Here is a 15,075-nt window from a genome sequence, read left to right on the forward strand (position 1 = left end):
ATGCTCTAATGTATGATTTTCTGATGACCAAAAACCTCTGGGCCCTGGTCATCAATTGTATTTACAGTACAGAAAGCTATTTTTGTGCACTATGAACAGAGTGCATAACACAGTATATCCACATTATAACAGAAGTGAAGTAAGTTACCAATTCATTATGCTAAAATACTATCAGCTTGATCAGCAGAGCTCTCATCTATCATGTTGGCAGGACTGGTGCTAGACTTGTGTGTACAAGACCAAGAGAAGACTCGCCCTGTACTCTTTGCTTGCATGAACAAACCCCTTTAATCAGGTTAATTCATTACAAATCAGTAGAATTTAATATAATTCAATTTAATTCATCCATAATCATCACCATTTGCTTCAAAGAGCGGGATAATTCCCTGAAATGCATTTCGGAAGTGGATAAATTCAAAAGTCGTGACGATCGTGCCGAACTGCCTTTGGAACAAAGCCAAGAATGTTGAATGTGAATGTGAAGGGAGAGGACAAGTACAAACACAATAATACTTGCACCGCTTCACTCTAGTTCTATCTGTCTTGCTTTAGGCTACATGTTCTCTCTTGTCACGTCTCATTTTGTCTGTATCATGCACACCAAATATTAATTTTCACTGCTGTTTTCATGATAAACTCACAGGCCTAAAATACTCATTCTTCATTGTATTTCTGTATGTGTGTTTCAATCACCTAACAAGCGCACACTGTGCTGAAAACGACTTTCCTCCGAGTTCCTCCAGAGTAGAATCCAGAGTTTATTCTTTCACATCTGGCTATGTGCTTAGTTGATGTAAAACACCAGGGCGCTGTGACCCCTTGTATATGTTAACGCTCTGCTCTGGTAAACTGGAATGTTTGACGTCACCCATTTTCCTTTGCTTCATACCTGGTTTTTACATGGGCAGGCCACTCATGCATACAAATGGGAGATTGTGCAATAAATTGATATTGATATTGACAGATTTTAAACATTTACTGTCATTTTAAAACTATGGAAATGTGTCCTCGGCTGCCAGGAAATGGCACTATATGAATGAGTGTGTTTTGATTTTCCCCTTAGATGACTGTTGAGACGTGACATTAGATGATGGAATTACATTGAACTAATGCAATTTCTCGGAGTTATATACATACAGCCTGAAGTATATTCTGATTGCAGTGGAAAAGCTTTTCATGTCATGTCAGCATGTCATGTTTACTGTGACTGTAAAACCAAGTTAACAGGAAATGTTGTCAGTATGTTAATTTTGTATGTGTGCGTGTGAGTATAGTCTTTGAATCAAATACATTTTAAAAAAATGGTCAGAAAATGACCCTTTACCCTCAGTGATGTACTAGTTGTAGGCTACTTTTATTGCAGGTATGCCATGTAGTTTTTGTTCATGAGGTGACTGGGGTTGCATTTCCCAAAGGAAAGTTAGAGTGCAGGTGTTGCTGCACGTTGTTCACATTTGGTAAAGTGTGTCATCATGTTTTGCTTAGTTTGATCAGTGTGTACTGGGTCCAGCCTGAGAGGATATGAAAACCACATGTTTGACAGCTGGCCATGACTTGGTGTAATATATGGTTTCAAATCAAACAACTCCACCAGGGAAAGTTGAATGGTCATTTCTGACACTTTGACCTACAGTTATTCTTCACACCAAAATGTAAGCAAATAGTGCTGAGACAAATTCCACTACTATTCATGCTTGCCACTTCAGTCAAGGTGGCGCTTATTCATTCTCTGGATGTATTCAGTATTGAAATTGTTGCATAGTGTATGACAGTGAAATAGAGAGTTGTGGATCTGTGCGTAGCAGAAAAGTGTAGCTTTACCTTCTTTGTACTGGACTAGAATACTTTTTATGTAAATTTTGTTCAAAAAGTTGCAATTTGAACCCTAAGGCGAAGATACTGAGTTATGTGATTGTCTGAATCAATTCCCATCTTCCCTGCTTGAAAGTCATCTATTGTGTGTTTTGGTATATCAATAATAACCAGCTTCAAAGAGTAAAATATGCAATTAAGACCACTTTTGGGTACACTTAGCATTCTAATGAAAGTCATCAGAATCCTAAATGTAGTGTAGTTGTTCAAGGTTTAAGGACTGTAACATAAAGATGGATGACTCACTTTGATCTTGGCTTATCCCCTGTAGTGTTTATATGCCAAGTGTGTTATGATAGCTTAAATTATATGTTATTTGCTAAACATCACTGCCTTTTGTAGTCAGAAGTCTGCAATTTACGTGAGATGGAAAAAAATCAGCAAAGAAAAAAAAAAACATAAAGAACCCATGTGGTTGCAGAGTTACCCAAACACAATTGTTCATAAAACCACATTGCCAAACAGAACCACACAACCTGACAAAAAGAATAGTTTCCATGAAAAAAACCCAAAACAAAACATTTTCTCTATTGTATTTGTACTTTGATTAATCTTGTATACACCCCAATACAATCCAAACAATGTTTCCCATGGAGTTTATTCTGAATGCATTTCATGCCCAAACAGGAAAAAAGGTTACCCTTGCTTTGAACTTTGACCCTGACCCCAGTCAGAAGGCCAGGCTTTAGTAGCACTGCTAGTTTGTAGACACAGTTTTGTAATGAAGAACATTCACTGATTAGCTGCTTACAATTTCATTGCAACAGCTTGCTGCCATGTTTTTAAGTGCTTTCTGAATACCTAATTATCGGAGAAGCGTTCATTTTAGAGCATTCCATCTGTTGTATTTTGTAACCCATAATGAGTACACACATGCTGTGAAGTGCATTTTCCATATGGCATAATTACAAAAAAGCTGTTTGATTGCTACAACTGTAAAGACAGCCAATGCATTCACAATATGTCAAGGCTATGCCAGTCTAGAATGTTTCAGGATACATGGACACATACATAGAGAAATAAACCTTTATACTCTAAGATTGCTTTTCCCATGCTTCCACTGTCACAGCCGAATTAAATAAACTCAAAAAAGGTTGTTATATTGGTATTGATATGCTAACATGATTCAGTTAGTGTTCATGCTGGTCTGTAACTAACATGCAGTTTTAGATTACAGGTGACTATCTCTAGTCTAGACAGAACTAGATGGAAATTAGTCAAAATCAAGGCAACAGAAAGTTAGGAGACAGTCAGCAGAATAGATAGAGAACAGGGGAGGGGGAGGGGGGGTGAGCAATTTAGGAAGACCACAATCCTCCCATGGCTGAACATAGGATGGGAACAGCTCATGACTGTGGTTGTTTCTTTAAAGGAAGCCCCATCGGAGACGGGGCCTGTTGATGGAAAAGCCTAGACATGTAATCAGCAAGCTACTTATTCATTTCAACTTTCCTGGCCTGCGCTTCCTACCCCTCCCTAGAGATACAGAGCTTTGTTTGTGGAAGCCAAGGTGAGGAGCATGTCCTAACTAGAGCCTTCTTTGAGATCCCCCCCCCCCCCCCTGTCAACACAGTACAGCTAATCCTTAATGCTTCAGAATATGAAATTGACAGGACTTCATGAAATACTCACTGGCTTCTTTTTTCGTTCTCCAAAGCAGTTAACTCCGTGGGTTACTCATTAAAACAAAGCAGACAGGGTGAGGGATAATCATAGGGTGTTGATTCACTTTGAAGCCCAACAAGTAAGCCAACAAATCCTCGTTTCTGACCCCTTAGATCTCAGGCATTGGGTTGAGATGGCCAAAAGGCCTCGACTGATGTTTGTGCTCTCTTGAATAGCTTTATCAGTAGACCAATTACAGGTTAGGTTAAAGGTCATTTACTGAGGGAAGATTTATGTCTGGCCGTGACACCAAGGGTTTTAGAGCAGGAACGCACAGCTGCCGCAAACACCGCTCAGCAGCTGTAACTCATCTGCATCTGGCCTAGAAATCAGCCTCCTTACGGTATTATCCATGTCAGTCGGGGCAAGTTGGTCTCAGCGCAATGAAGAGTCCGTTCTGGGCGAGGGGATTAGATGTGGTATGATTTAATAAACAGCTCATCAAGTGGGCACTATCTTTTTCTGAAGAGTTCATGACAGCCTGGCCCTCACCCTGGGGCTTTTATTCGGCCCTGGTCATCCTTTTTTTTTTTTTTTTGCTTTCAGAAATGGAGAGATCCAGTTTTAAATGACTCATTGTTTCCATAAGGTCATTTTCTAACCCCTCGACTTCTGGCTGCGGCAGCTACTCCCCAAACACAGTGCGTTATGAGTATTTCCATATTAGCCAGGGAAAATCCATAAACTATCCGCTTGTTTTTTTTTGCTTCTTCACATCTGCCAGATACATTACATTTGTGAGAATCCCATCGTTGGTTTTTCCAGGTTTTTCCTCGTTGTTGAGTTCTCGTAGACATGTGCCATGACTTAAGACAGGATGCTGCGGTTCATTGTTATCTTGCTGATGTCTGGTGAACGGTACAAAATGAGAGCTACAGAATAGCTCCATGAGTCATGTTGAAGAGCTCCAGACTCCATGTTTTAAACCAGGAGAGGAAACCGTCTGCCCTCTTAGCTGACTAGTGGAAAATCCAGATCAAGCCATCACCATGCCTTTTCACCGTTGTGACGATTAAACGGCGCTTTTTACGGCGTCTGTGGAAAAGTATGGAACCTGCAATGAATTAGCTGAGAGGAGGGAAAAAGTGAACGTCCCTCTCCTCCTCCTCTTCAAGCCTTGCGGTGGGGGTTTTAAGACCACTCTGCAAACCACACTTCTCTCCCAGTAAATTTCAAACTCTCCCAACATCCCGCTTTTGAAATCTCTCAAACCCTCAACAGGAAAAATCACTTTCCAGCTATGTGGCCGACTGCTCGGCCAGACATCCCTGGTGTGATGTTTTTATGTCTCGGCATCGAATGGGACTGCATTTACACACAGTTTAAACTCATGTAAAGATTATGGTGACTTAACGTGAACGAGATTTTCCTACAAGTGATAATCCAAAAATGTTTGAGGATAAGGAAACAATGTAAGGTCATTCTGACAGGAATTAAAACCCAGGAATTATTTATTCAGTCATAAGTACTTACAGAGTTTCTTAGGGGACAATTAGCTTGTGCTTGTGAGGCCAGAATGTGTAAAAGAGACAGTGTAAGTTTCGAAGTTTCCTATCGATTCCAAATGTCCTCAGTAATGAAGAGAAATGCACTCTTGGGCTGCCATGGAAAACTAACCCAGATACTGGTTTTCATTTTTGATGTGGCCACAAGTTAGAACCGGGGACGTTACTGGCCTTCAAGACAGGACATTTCATTGCTGAACTATGTCTTGTTTTCAGTGTCGTCAAATACTTTGTGGTTGATAGAACAAGGATGGGTGAGAAAATATACCTCAGGTTGTGTTGCTACTTGGTGTATAGAACTATTAAAACATGCACAGGCGAAAGCTCTAGTCCACAGCCAACACAGCTGGTTGGGAGAAGCATGGAGATAAAGAAAGTCTGTGATACAAGTCTGAAGGCTGTTGTGTGTCAAGAGGTCATTTTCTGTTGCAGTACGTCCTGCAATGACATGCCGCAGGTCAGCCTTGTATGTGTGTGTGCATGTGTTTTGTGTGTTTGCATGTGTGTGTCAGACCTGGGTCAAACTTGCTAATTTTTATGGTTTGTTTTTAGTTTGTTTTCTTTAGTTTTTAGTTTGTCACACAAGGACAGTAAACTTACATGAAATTCCATGTAAGTGTACTTTTCTGAGATGGACAACTTGCCCGACACTGTCTGCATTGTGTTGATGCAGTAATAAATAAATAAATCCTACTATAAAATGAGGAAAACTCTGTTCTTCTGTCTGTCTGTTTGCATCCATTTTGCTCCTCAATGGGTTGGCCAATTAATCTGAAACTGCACATGGGCATTGAGCACTGGCATATGCAGGGACTGACGAAGCTGATTTTTCCATTTTCCCAAATTTATGCTGTTTATGCGCATTTTTGGCAAGTCTGCGCGGAGTTGTGGCGCGCGCATCCCCAGAAGTCTGCACGTAGTTGTGGCGCGCGCATCCCCGGGTATGGACTAGTGTAATACAATTGTTTGATCCTGTGTTGTGTGTGTGCATGTGTGTCTGCCATGCCTTTGTCTGAGGTATTACCCAAATTGCAGCTGCCCATACTTATGTGATTAGTTATGAGCGTCTGATTACTTAGCCACATTTGTACAGCATCCAAGCCTTGAGTTTCCTTTAATTAGATATATTTTGGAAGTCCCCATTTTCTCTTGTTAAGGCAAGTTTAAATGTGATTTATTGCATCACTAACATCCTCCCCTCTGTATTTATTCAGCAGTATACATTAGCTTTGGTTTGATTTGGTTCCCAGTAAGAGTCTTGGTGTGTCTTATCTATTCCTGCTGATTTTACAAAGTGAGGCTCTCTCATGCATTTCATGAATGCATCATGATGGTCTTGGCTGATGTGTTATTGTATTTTATTGCATGCCATGTATTTTAAGCTGGCCTAATGAACAATCAGCTACAGTAATTACCTAAAGAGATAATGTACGGATAACTGTTCCAGCAGCAGACTTGGGACAAATGGAAACTGCAGATACATTTTATGGTTTGTTTTAGTCTACTTTGGTGCCAGTTGGGTGGAGTTTGCTACAGCACATAGGACAAAACAATGAATACCAGACAGTTTAGACAATCACAAGAAAGTATTTGGAAAAAGTATTTGAAAGTAAATTTAGTATACTTTCCTGTGACAACTTAGCTGACATTATTGGAATTGTCGTGATGCGGTCAGCCCCATCTGGTACTCCAGTAAGGTTAAAACAAACAGCATGAATTATTTGCAGCTACCTTCTGACCCAGGTCTGTCTAACAGATGGCCAAACACATTGCCCAGAGGATGACACACTGGATTTGGATGCTTCCTAGAGACGCGACTTTAACACCTTGTTCTATTTTACTGGTTCATCTACAATGGAACGTTGTACTGAGTGGTGTTGGCTCCATATCCTGAGGTTCCTAAACTTTTCAGCCAGGGATATAAATCAGATATTTACTCTCTTACCAGGGGACCCAAGCGTGTTAAAACAGACTAATAGTCTTGTTGCATGAGTACCTATCAGAAACGGACCAGCATGTGGGCCCTATTTTTACTACACTAGGGTTTTACCTTGGAAGCGTACTTCTTTTGGAACCATCTAGATGAGGTAGAACGTAGAAATCAATCATCTCCACAGATGATGTCCTGACTGTAGCCACTTTTGGGCCAATAAAAAACTATCTGACTCCTCATCAGTAGTTAAGGGCTGGTTTCTGCAACTTCCTGCTTCCATCTGCAGCTGGCTAACCTGACTTTACCTGCTGTGTGAAGCTCAGGGCTGCCACCTGCTGTTTACAGTGGGAACAGGTAAAGGCTTCAGAGCCTCGGCACAGTTCTGACAGATTTGGGCTCAGATTACAGAACCCCAGTATAGAGGATTGCCGTTAAAGGCAGGGATAAAACACACACACCCCAGAACACAGACCTGCCTCTACATTGACTTCTCCAATTTCATTACCATAGTTGACTTTTTTTTCCTGGAAGTCAGAGTTCTCTAGAAATTATTGTGGAAAAATAACACCATACTGCGAGTGATGATTTAGGCTGTTTTTGAACATGCTCACTGTTGCTGTTGAGCAGAATGTGTCTGCAGCAGCTGATAATTTACTGCAAGTACAAGCCCCTGTGCTACACTATGTTAATGTCTTTACATGTTGAAATATTTTTGAACTACACATTAAACATTTTTCAGACCAAGATGGATGAGGTGTCTTTTGGGAGAAATGGTTGCTTCATAGGTGGCTCCGGGTTTTCTCCTTTGAACATGAGTCAGGTTTTTGAGACGCTGCCTCTGGAGGAAATTAGCTCATGTCTAACAGCGGTGAGCAGACTTCACTACAAAGGGTCACCTTTTCCAGACCTTTTTTTTCCTTGGGAGTTTGCTCAGGACATAATGGAAACCTGTGTTGCACATTAGACTGTAAAATGCATGGCACACATTGGTGCAGCAAATATAGATTGATTTATGATATGAGAGTATTGGAGCCTCTGCATTATGTTTCTTTGTCCAGTATGACTTTGGTTTGTTGGATTTTCCGTCATTCTGTGTGGCAGAAATAAACACAGGTCTGTTCGCTCTTTTTCAGAGCAGCTGTTGAAAACATCACAAAAACTTGTGAGAATATGTTTATTCGAAAATACAAAAGCTATTAAAATTGCTTTACAATGAAGTTCTGGCACTGTCTGTGACAAGATTGCTATCAAATAGACTATATCCCAGAAACTACTCCCTCAGTTACTGCAAATAGGAATGTATTATTTAACTTAATATGAATGGCTCAAAAGCATGGTGAGATCATGAGAACGTGCCTGCTCATGATCTTGTATTCGTCCCTAGCAAAAAGCTTCTGATTTCAATAAAACAAATGCTAATGAAATTCAGTGATGCTTTCTGAGGAGCCCACTAGAATGTTGGCATAGGACCACTTTAATGGAAGCTAAACTTTGTCCTGTCTTGTCTGCAATCTCATAAAAGCGATACATATCTGAAAAAGAGCATGATAAAGAGCATGTGTGCTCAGCAAGCCTTCATTGGATGAATACAGATGATGAAAACATGATCCACTAGCTTCGTGCAGGTGGCTTTTGCTTTTAATGTAACCGATATGAAAATGGACTGACTAAAAGTGTCTTCCTCCGCCCTCTGCGTGCTCCAGGAGATGACGTGAGCTGCACAGTCGACGGCCAGGTGTACACCAACAGGGACATCTGGAAGCCAGAGCCATGCCGGATCTGTGTGTGTGACAACGGTCAGGTCCTCTGTGACGAAATCCAGTGCGATGAGCTGAGCAACTGTGAGAAAATGACCATCCCCGAGGGAGAGTGCTGCCCTATTTGCCAGACCGATACACCCAGCGGCGGCGGTGGCGGCGGCGGCGGAGGCGGCGGTGGGCAGGGCAGATACGGTGAACAAACAGACGCTCTCTCTGGTTGTTTTTGGTGTTGAGATGTGGAAAAGTGTGTATACAAGGCAATAAATAGTTTTAATTTGCTTTTTTATGTTGTGGAAGGAGGCCACAACTAAGTCTATGTAAGAGAAAGACTGGATTGTCAAGTTTATTTGTGTAGCGCTTAATCTTAGCCTCAAAGGGCTTCACACGTCCACGTTTTAACATAAATAAAAAACAACACCCTCCAATCTTAGACTCTAAAATGAGAACAATGAAAATCTCCCATGAAAACCTCACTAGGAAAAAAAACATGGATGAAACCCTGGGAAGGGCCTGACAGAGAGAGATTCCTCTTCCAGGATGGTCAAGTTGTAAATAATGATAATATGAAGAGCTTGAAAGTTTGACAAGTCTCCCTGTAGCCAGAATGACAATGATCAGTCGTCTGTCAAGCATAATGAACAAATTACCAGCATTAAGGTGTCGGCCTGTTGCACATCAACGGTTTTGATGTTGATTCATGTTAAGTATGAGTGACATAAGTGAGACATGGGTGATTCTGTTTATTGGCCGTTATTTACACTGACTGACCTGAATAATTAATCTTATATTAATCTCCCTGGAACCCCTTCAGCGTGTGCTCACCTTTCTAACTTAGATCCAGCTTCTTAGACCTCAGTCAGTCAATGACATGCAATACCCATGCCTACAGTGTGTGTCTCCCCTCCACTAGCTCCACTTTAAGTGTTAATTTCATGTAGACCGGGTGCTTTTGTAGTATGCCTATTCTTTATATATCCAATGCAACTGTGAAAAGACAGTAAAATAACCTGATCTTTCATGTTTTCCTCAATTTAGATGGCAGAGTCTACAAGGTAAGCCTCTCATGTGTGACCTAGAATCTTACTACTTTATGTATTTACTATTACTGTCATTATCACTTATAGTATGAGTTTGAAAAGTCACCAAAATCTATCGTTTCTCTCTGTTCATTTAGGGTCAGAAGGGAGAGCCTGGAGATGTCCCAATTGTAAGCGTATGCTAAATCTAAACTTAAACAGACCAACCATATGGACAAAAAAAATTGGACCAGTTTGAATACTTGTTCTAACTTGCGATGATCTCCTTATAGGTGACTGGGATCAGAGGCCGTCCTGGACCTATGGTGAGCTTCTCGCTTGTTTGCTTTACCTGTAGTTGTCTCTAAAAAGGATTTCTCGGTTTCCTTGGATGCTTCTGCCTTCCACAGATGCGGCTGTTGTTGTGTGAATGTTCAACTACATGAATTGACACTAGATGGCATAAGAGCACAGTCACCTCCTGCATAACTTTACCTAAAAAGGACTCCTGAGCAGCTGGATCGTCCGCTGACCATCTAGCTCACTCTGAGCACCACCATGAGATATGCATTTCTATGATATAAGTGCAATATTATCACTCTGACAGTTTCATTTTGGTTTTTTTTATTCATTACAACAGGGTCCTCCCGGCTCACCAGGACACAGGGGAGATCGCGGACACAAAGGAAGGCCTGTACGTCTCATCCACAAGTCTTCACAAGACACTCAGATCTTAAAAATCAGATCTTAAACACAGAAACAAGACAAGATGAGGCATTAGAATGTTATTTCCACACATTAACCAGGAAAAAAGAGTCTGGATCAACTCCATAACCTTGGTATTGGCCCCAGGGTGAACAAATGGTGATCTCACCTCCTGAGATTGATAGCGTCTTTATGCCTTTTCATTATTAATTTGAATAATGATTTGATTATCAGTTGATTTGTAGGTGCACACAAGGTGATAAACCATAGCAGTATTATGGGTTAGTATGGGTTACAGTGTCCATATATCCATCACTGGCTAACAAGTTATAGATTTAAATGATTTATTAACTTTACTTATCTACATTTTTGTACTTCCCTCTGTACGTCTGTTGATTTCAACAACAACATATGGTAGGAAATAGTAATCACAAAAGAACATTTTACCATGTGAGCACTTTGGGAAATCCTCTGTTTATTATTTTATTTACTACTTAATAAGCTAAAGTAGTCAAAGAAATATGGTGGAATATAAAATCATTTTTTTCAATTCAAGGGCAAGAGACTAACACACAGTCAAAATGTGACTTGGCGAGTTGATGTATAACGCGCTCAGCAAGCAAAAACTAAACAGGTTGATGAATGAATGTGCCCCGCTTGGTGGAGTTATAATCCAGTTGAAGGCAGCAGTTTGAGGAAGTGATTTATTAGCACATTAGCATTGCCTTTTTCTACCTCCATATAGATTTTTATAACTCACAATTCATAAACAAACCAAATATAAGCTGCAGCGGTTGTATTAAACAGGAGTGACACATTCTACCGTACGTCTCAGCCAAAACAAAAGCACCTGAGCTTTACAATAGATTGAATCAGCATCTCTGTCTACTGTCTAGGGATTGCGAGGCTCTGCAGGTTACGACGGAGAGCCCGGTGTACCAGGTCAGCCCGGTGAACCAGGACCTGCGGGACATCCAGCACACCCAGGAGTGAGTTGTACAGCGAGCCTCTCCCTTCTCACATGCTGCAAACACACACACACACACACACACACACACCCACATGCATGTACTAGCATGTTCAGTTCAAACTCACACAAGGCAACTGACCTACAAGGGCATGTTATCTACTAGAATGATCACTCACACCTTAGAAACTCGAACCAATATGAAACTAACACTACACTATAAACACTGTATTGGGATTCAACAGTCCCCAACAGCCCTAACACAATGTAAACACCCACCAGTCTCCTAACCCAATCCTACATTGTGCCATTTTTGGAGAGTGCAAAGTAAATCATATGCGAATTCCACAAAGAGCGTTCAAGCAGAAACGTGCACCAAGCCTTCAGCTGGGCAACAGACATCTAATGATATGCATGGTAGATGAAATGTGAATGGCACAGCAATTGACACCCATCATGCCAAATGTAATACAATAGTCTTACTCAGCACAAAGGAACCAATAACACCCTCACAACTTGAAAAATAAAATCACCTTCACATAATACTGTACCGAGGGAACGCTGTACGAACTCTGTGAATTCCTCTGCATCAGCCCAATTTTTATTAATTTCCCATAACTGTCCTTTATGTGTTTTGTTTCTTTTTCTCACCTACACAGTTTTGTAGTTTTTCCTCTCTTCCTGTGTTTTAAATGAAGCTAACCCAGATGTAATGCTGTGTGTTTCTCCTGCAGGGTCTGGGAGCCCACATGGCCAGCGGGTTTGATGAGAAATCAGCAGGTCAATCAGCCATGATACCCGGCTCTAGGGTGAGATATGATGTATTTTAAACTGACTTGGCTGTTTATCCGGAACACTTAATGAACAAGCAGGGAAGAAACTTTAATGATAAAAACCATCATCATTTTGAATACCATAGCCTTCACAGAGTCTATAGCTAAGTACAGATGTCATGTTAGGAGTAATTCTCTTTCATTTTAATTAGCAAGTACATTTTCTTCAGTAATTCAAAACCTGTCACAAAAGATTGTTGTGTGCAATTAGTAATATAAATGAAAACAAATGTAACTAAATAAAGAGTGGTTCCAATTTTAATTGTAACTGATTGGCTAAAAGTAAGGGTGGGAGTAACTCAATACAATTACTTGTTACTGTAATTGAGTAGCTGTTTCGTGTAATTGTACTTTTTTGAGATTTATTGGAAATCACTTATTTTACTTTTACTGAAGTATGTTTTGACTAAAGTGTTGTACTTTGCTACATTTTAAATCACATCCATTACAGAGAGCAAATTGTGTAAGCTGGTTGTAAAACTTGTTGTAAATTGGCCAACTGTGGAGCCAGTCGCAGTGAACGGTCAGTCAGCCGAGAAGAGAGAGCAATCTGGCTTTACTTGTCAAGTTCTTTTTTTTTTCTTTTTTTTTCAATTAAAAGAACCTATAGGTTCAACTCTGTCCTCTTGGCCTTTTCGAATTGCATTGAAAAGTTCACATCTAACAATGTTCTCTTTTGTGAATAGTGACTCGGTAACTTTTACGATGAGCACATTTTAAATTAGCTACTTTTGACTTTTCACTTTTGCTACAGTGGGGTATGGACATTAATCAGTAGAAAAGGGTATTTCCTCTGTGCTCTGACAGACATTTACTCACAGACTTATAGAGTTTCTCCATCAAAAATTAATCCATCAAATAAATCCATTATACATCCACTGATCGTGTCAAAGAGTATGAATCTGTTCAGTGCCTCCCTGTAGTGTTACCATGTTGTCATTTACCCAGAAAGCACATCTCATGTTGACAACAGTGATTATGTCTGGCTTTATCTGTGGGTTCGGTTCAGTTCTGTTCATCACTTGATACGGCATCATGTTTTCTTTAGGGAGAAGCCGGAGCACGAGGACCTCCCGGGCCCAACGGTCAGCCTGTAAGTCAATAACATCTTTCTGGAAGCCTAGACTGACTCTGTTTAGAAAGCAACGATTATATTAGACACTAAATAGTGGAACGGCACCTTTGTTTCTTTGTCTTGCTCCCTATATATGTTTTTATTTGGTTTCCCTCACTCTACTCAGGGTCATTCTGGATCACAAGGACCTCCTGGAGATGTCGGTGATCCGGGATCAATGGTATAACACCGTTCTTCTGTACATTTTGTGTGTATTGTCAACCCACCCATACACACAGTGTGATTGTCATGTACTGGCTGTACAGCAAATATAGATTAAGCTATAATGAATCAGCATTCTTCTATGTGTGCACTTTTATGCATTTGTGTTGATGGAGCTATCATGGTTATTTTTGTATGTTGACAATCTCACTCTGTGTTTCAGGGTGGATCTGGCCAAAGGGGACCTGAGGGCCCTCCAGGGAAACCAGGTGAAGATGTAAGTGAAGTCTGGCCTGCTTGCATGTGATGACTGTGTGCAAATCTAGAAAAAAATCACAAAAATCACAATTCTAGCTTACCTTCTACAATCTGCAGCAGTTTCATTTTTAGTTTCTTGCTCTTGGCAGACAAGGAAATGTCTTCGGCCACGCTCTGATTTTTCTGAATAAATCCATTCACTCATACATTTATGTTACACTCACATTTTATGCATTTAGCTGACACTGTAATGTCAAAGCAAAATCCAGCCCACACACACACGGTTCAGTCTAACTTTGTAATCATGATTTAGTCTCTCCCATGGTTTAAGTAAGAGAGCAAAGACCGCATCGATAATATCGTGACGTGGAAAATCCTGGAGCTGCTTGACAATTAAAGGGAGATGGATAGATATGGGATCATATTCTGATATATAACTGTTAAAGCCACAATAAAGAAAAGAGTTAGAGTTCATACTCACTGATATTGATTGAACTGCTTAAGTTTATAGTGTTGTTATAATGTTGCATCATCAGTGACCTGCAAACACCTTGTTTTTCCAAGTCAACTTCTTGAGAAAAAAATAAGGTTCATTCTTCCTTTAACCCAAATACATTTTGGATATTTTCTGATGTATTTTCAACAAACTGGAATACTCCCCATGTCAAAATAAAATGCACATGGGTGACAGTGTTAGCTATTAGTTACAGTAAAAATAGGCAAAATGGAGATATGAGGTTTCTACTGGACTGTTATTGGGTTGAACAGAATCAACTATCACTTGTCTTTATTGTCGCAAACATCTCATTAATAAAAAAAATTGCTGAGAGGGGTTTTCATTTTCCAACCAAACTGAGAAGTCAAAAATCTCCATATCTTTAAAAATTGCAGATCGCAAAAAAATATTCTTTTTGACAGTATTTTCAAGGAGTGTGAAGTGTGTGGATGAGTGTGAAGTCTCCACTGAGGTTAAGTTTAATGTTAAGGTAAGGAAAAAACTACAGTATCATAAGCCCCAGATTGGTACCTTGGCCAGAAAGTATCAACTATGATATAGTGGAGATTTCCTTGTGTGGCACAAGAAGTGGGAAGGGAAATAAGATGTGATTTGGTGGCATTTACTTCGCTTTTCTATCATAACTTTGCAGCCAAACAGCAGTGTATAATGTGTAAATGTCATGTTCTCACACAGGGAGAAGCAGGCAGAGCAGGAAACTCTGGAGAGATGGGATTCCCCGGCTCATCAGTAAGCCTCTCCACCTCTACACCTCCATCACCACAAAGA

At 40.3% G+C, this 15,075-nt stretch overlaps 1 protein-coding gene across 1 annotated transcript in view; it reads left to right on the plus strand.

The window, feature by feature from the left end:
* col5a2a (collagen, type V, alpha 2a) overlaps window positions 1–15,075 on the plus strand; it is a 46,349-nt gene that overhangs the window by 12,749 nt on the left and 18,525 nt on the right. Inside the window, exons 2-12 of the mRNA XM_078285890.1 lie at window positions 8,679–8,927; window positions 9,771–9,787; window positions 9,910–9,942; window positions 10,045–10,077; window positions 10,392–10,445; window positions 11,353–11,445; window positions 12,158–12,232; window positions 13,305–13,349; window positions 13,498–13,551; window positions 13,756–13,809; window positions 14,983–15,036. Coding sequence (XP_078142016.1) covers window positions 8,679–8,927; window positions 9,771–9,787; window positions 9,910–9,942; window positions 10,045–10,077; window positions 10,392–10,445; window positions 11,353–11,445; window positions 12,158–12,232; window positions 13,305–13,349; window positions 13,498–13,551; window positions 13,756–13,809; window positions 14,983–15,036 — 761 coding nt within the window. The remainder of the gene's footprint in view (window positions 1–8,678; window positions 8,928–9,770; window positions 9,788–9,909; window positions 9,943–10,044; window positions 10,078–10,391; window positions 10,446–11,352; window positions 11,446–12,157; window positions 12,233–13,304; window positions 13,350–13,497; window positions 13,552–13,755; window positions 13,810–14,982; window positions 15,037–15,075) is intronic.

Source organism: Centroberyx gerrardi, chromosome 10 (assembly GCF_048128805.1).
Source record: "Centroberyx gerrardi isolate f3 chromosome 10, fCenGer3.hap1.cur.20231027, whole genome shotgun sequence".
In the NCBI taxonomy this organism is placed as follows: Eukaryota; Metazoa; Chordata; class Actinopteri; order Beryciformes; family Berycidae; genus Centroberyx; species Centroberyx gerrardi.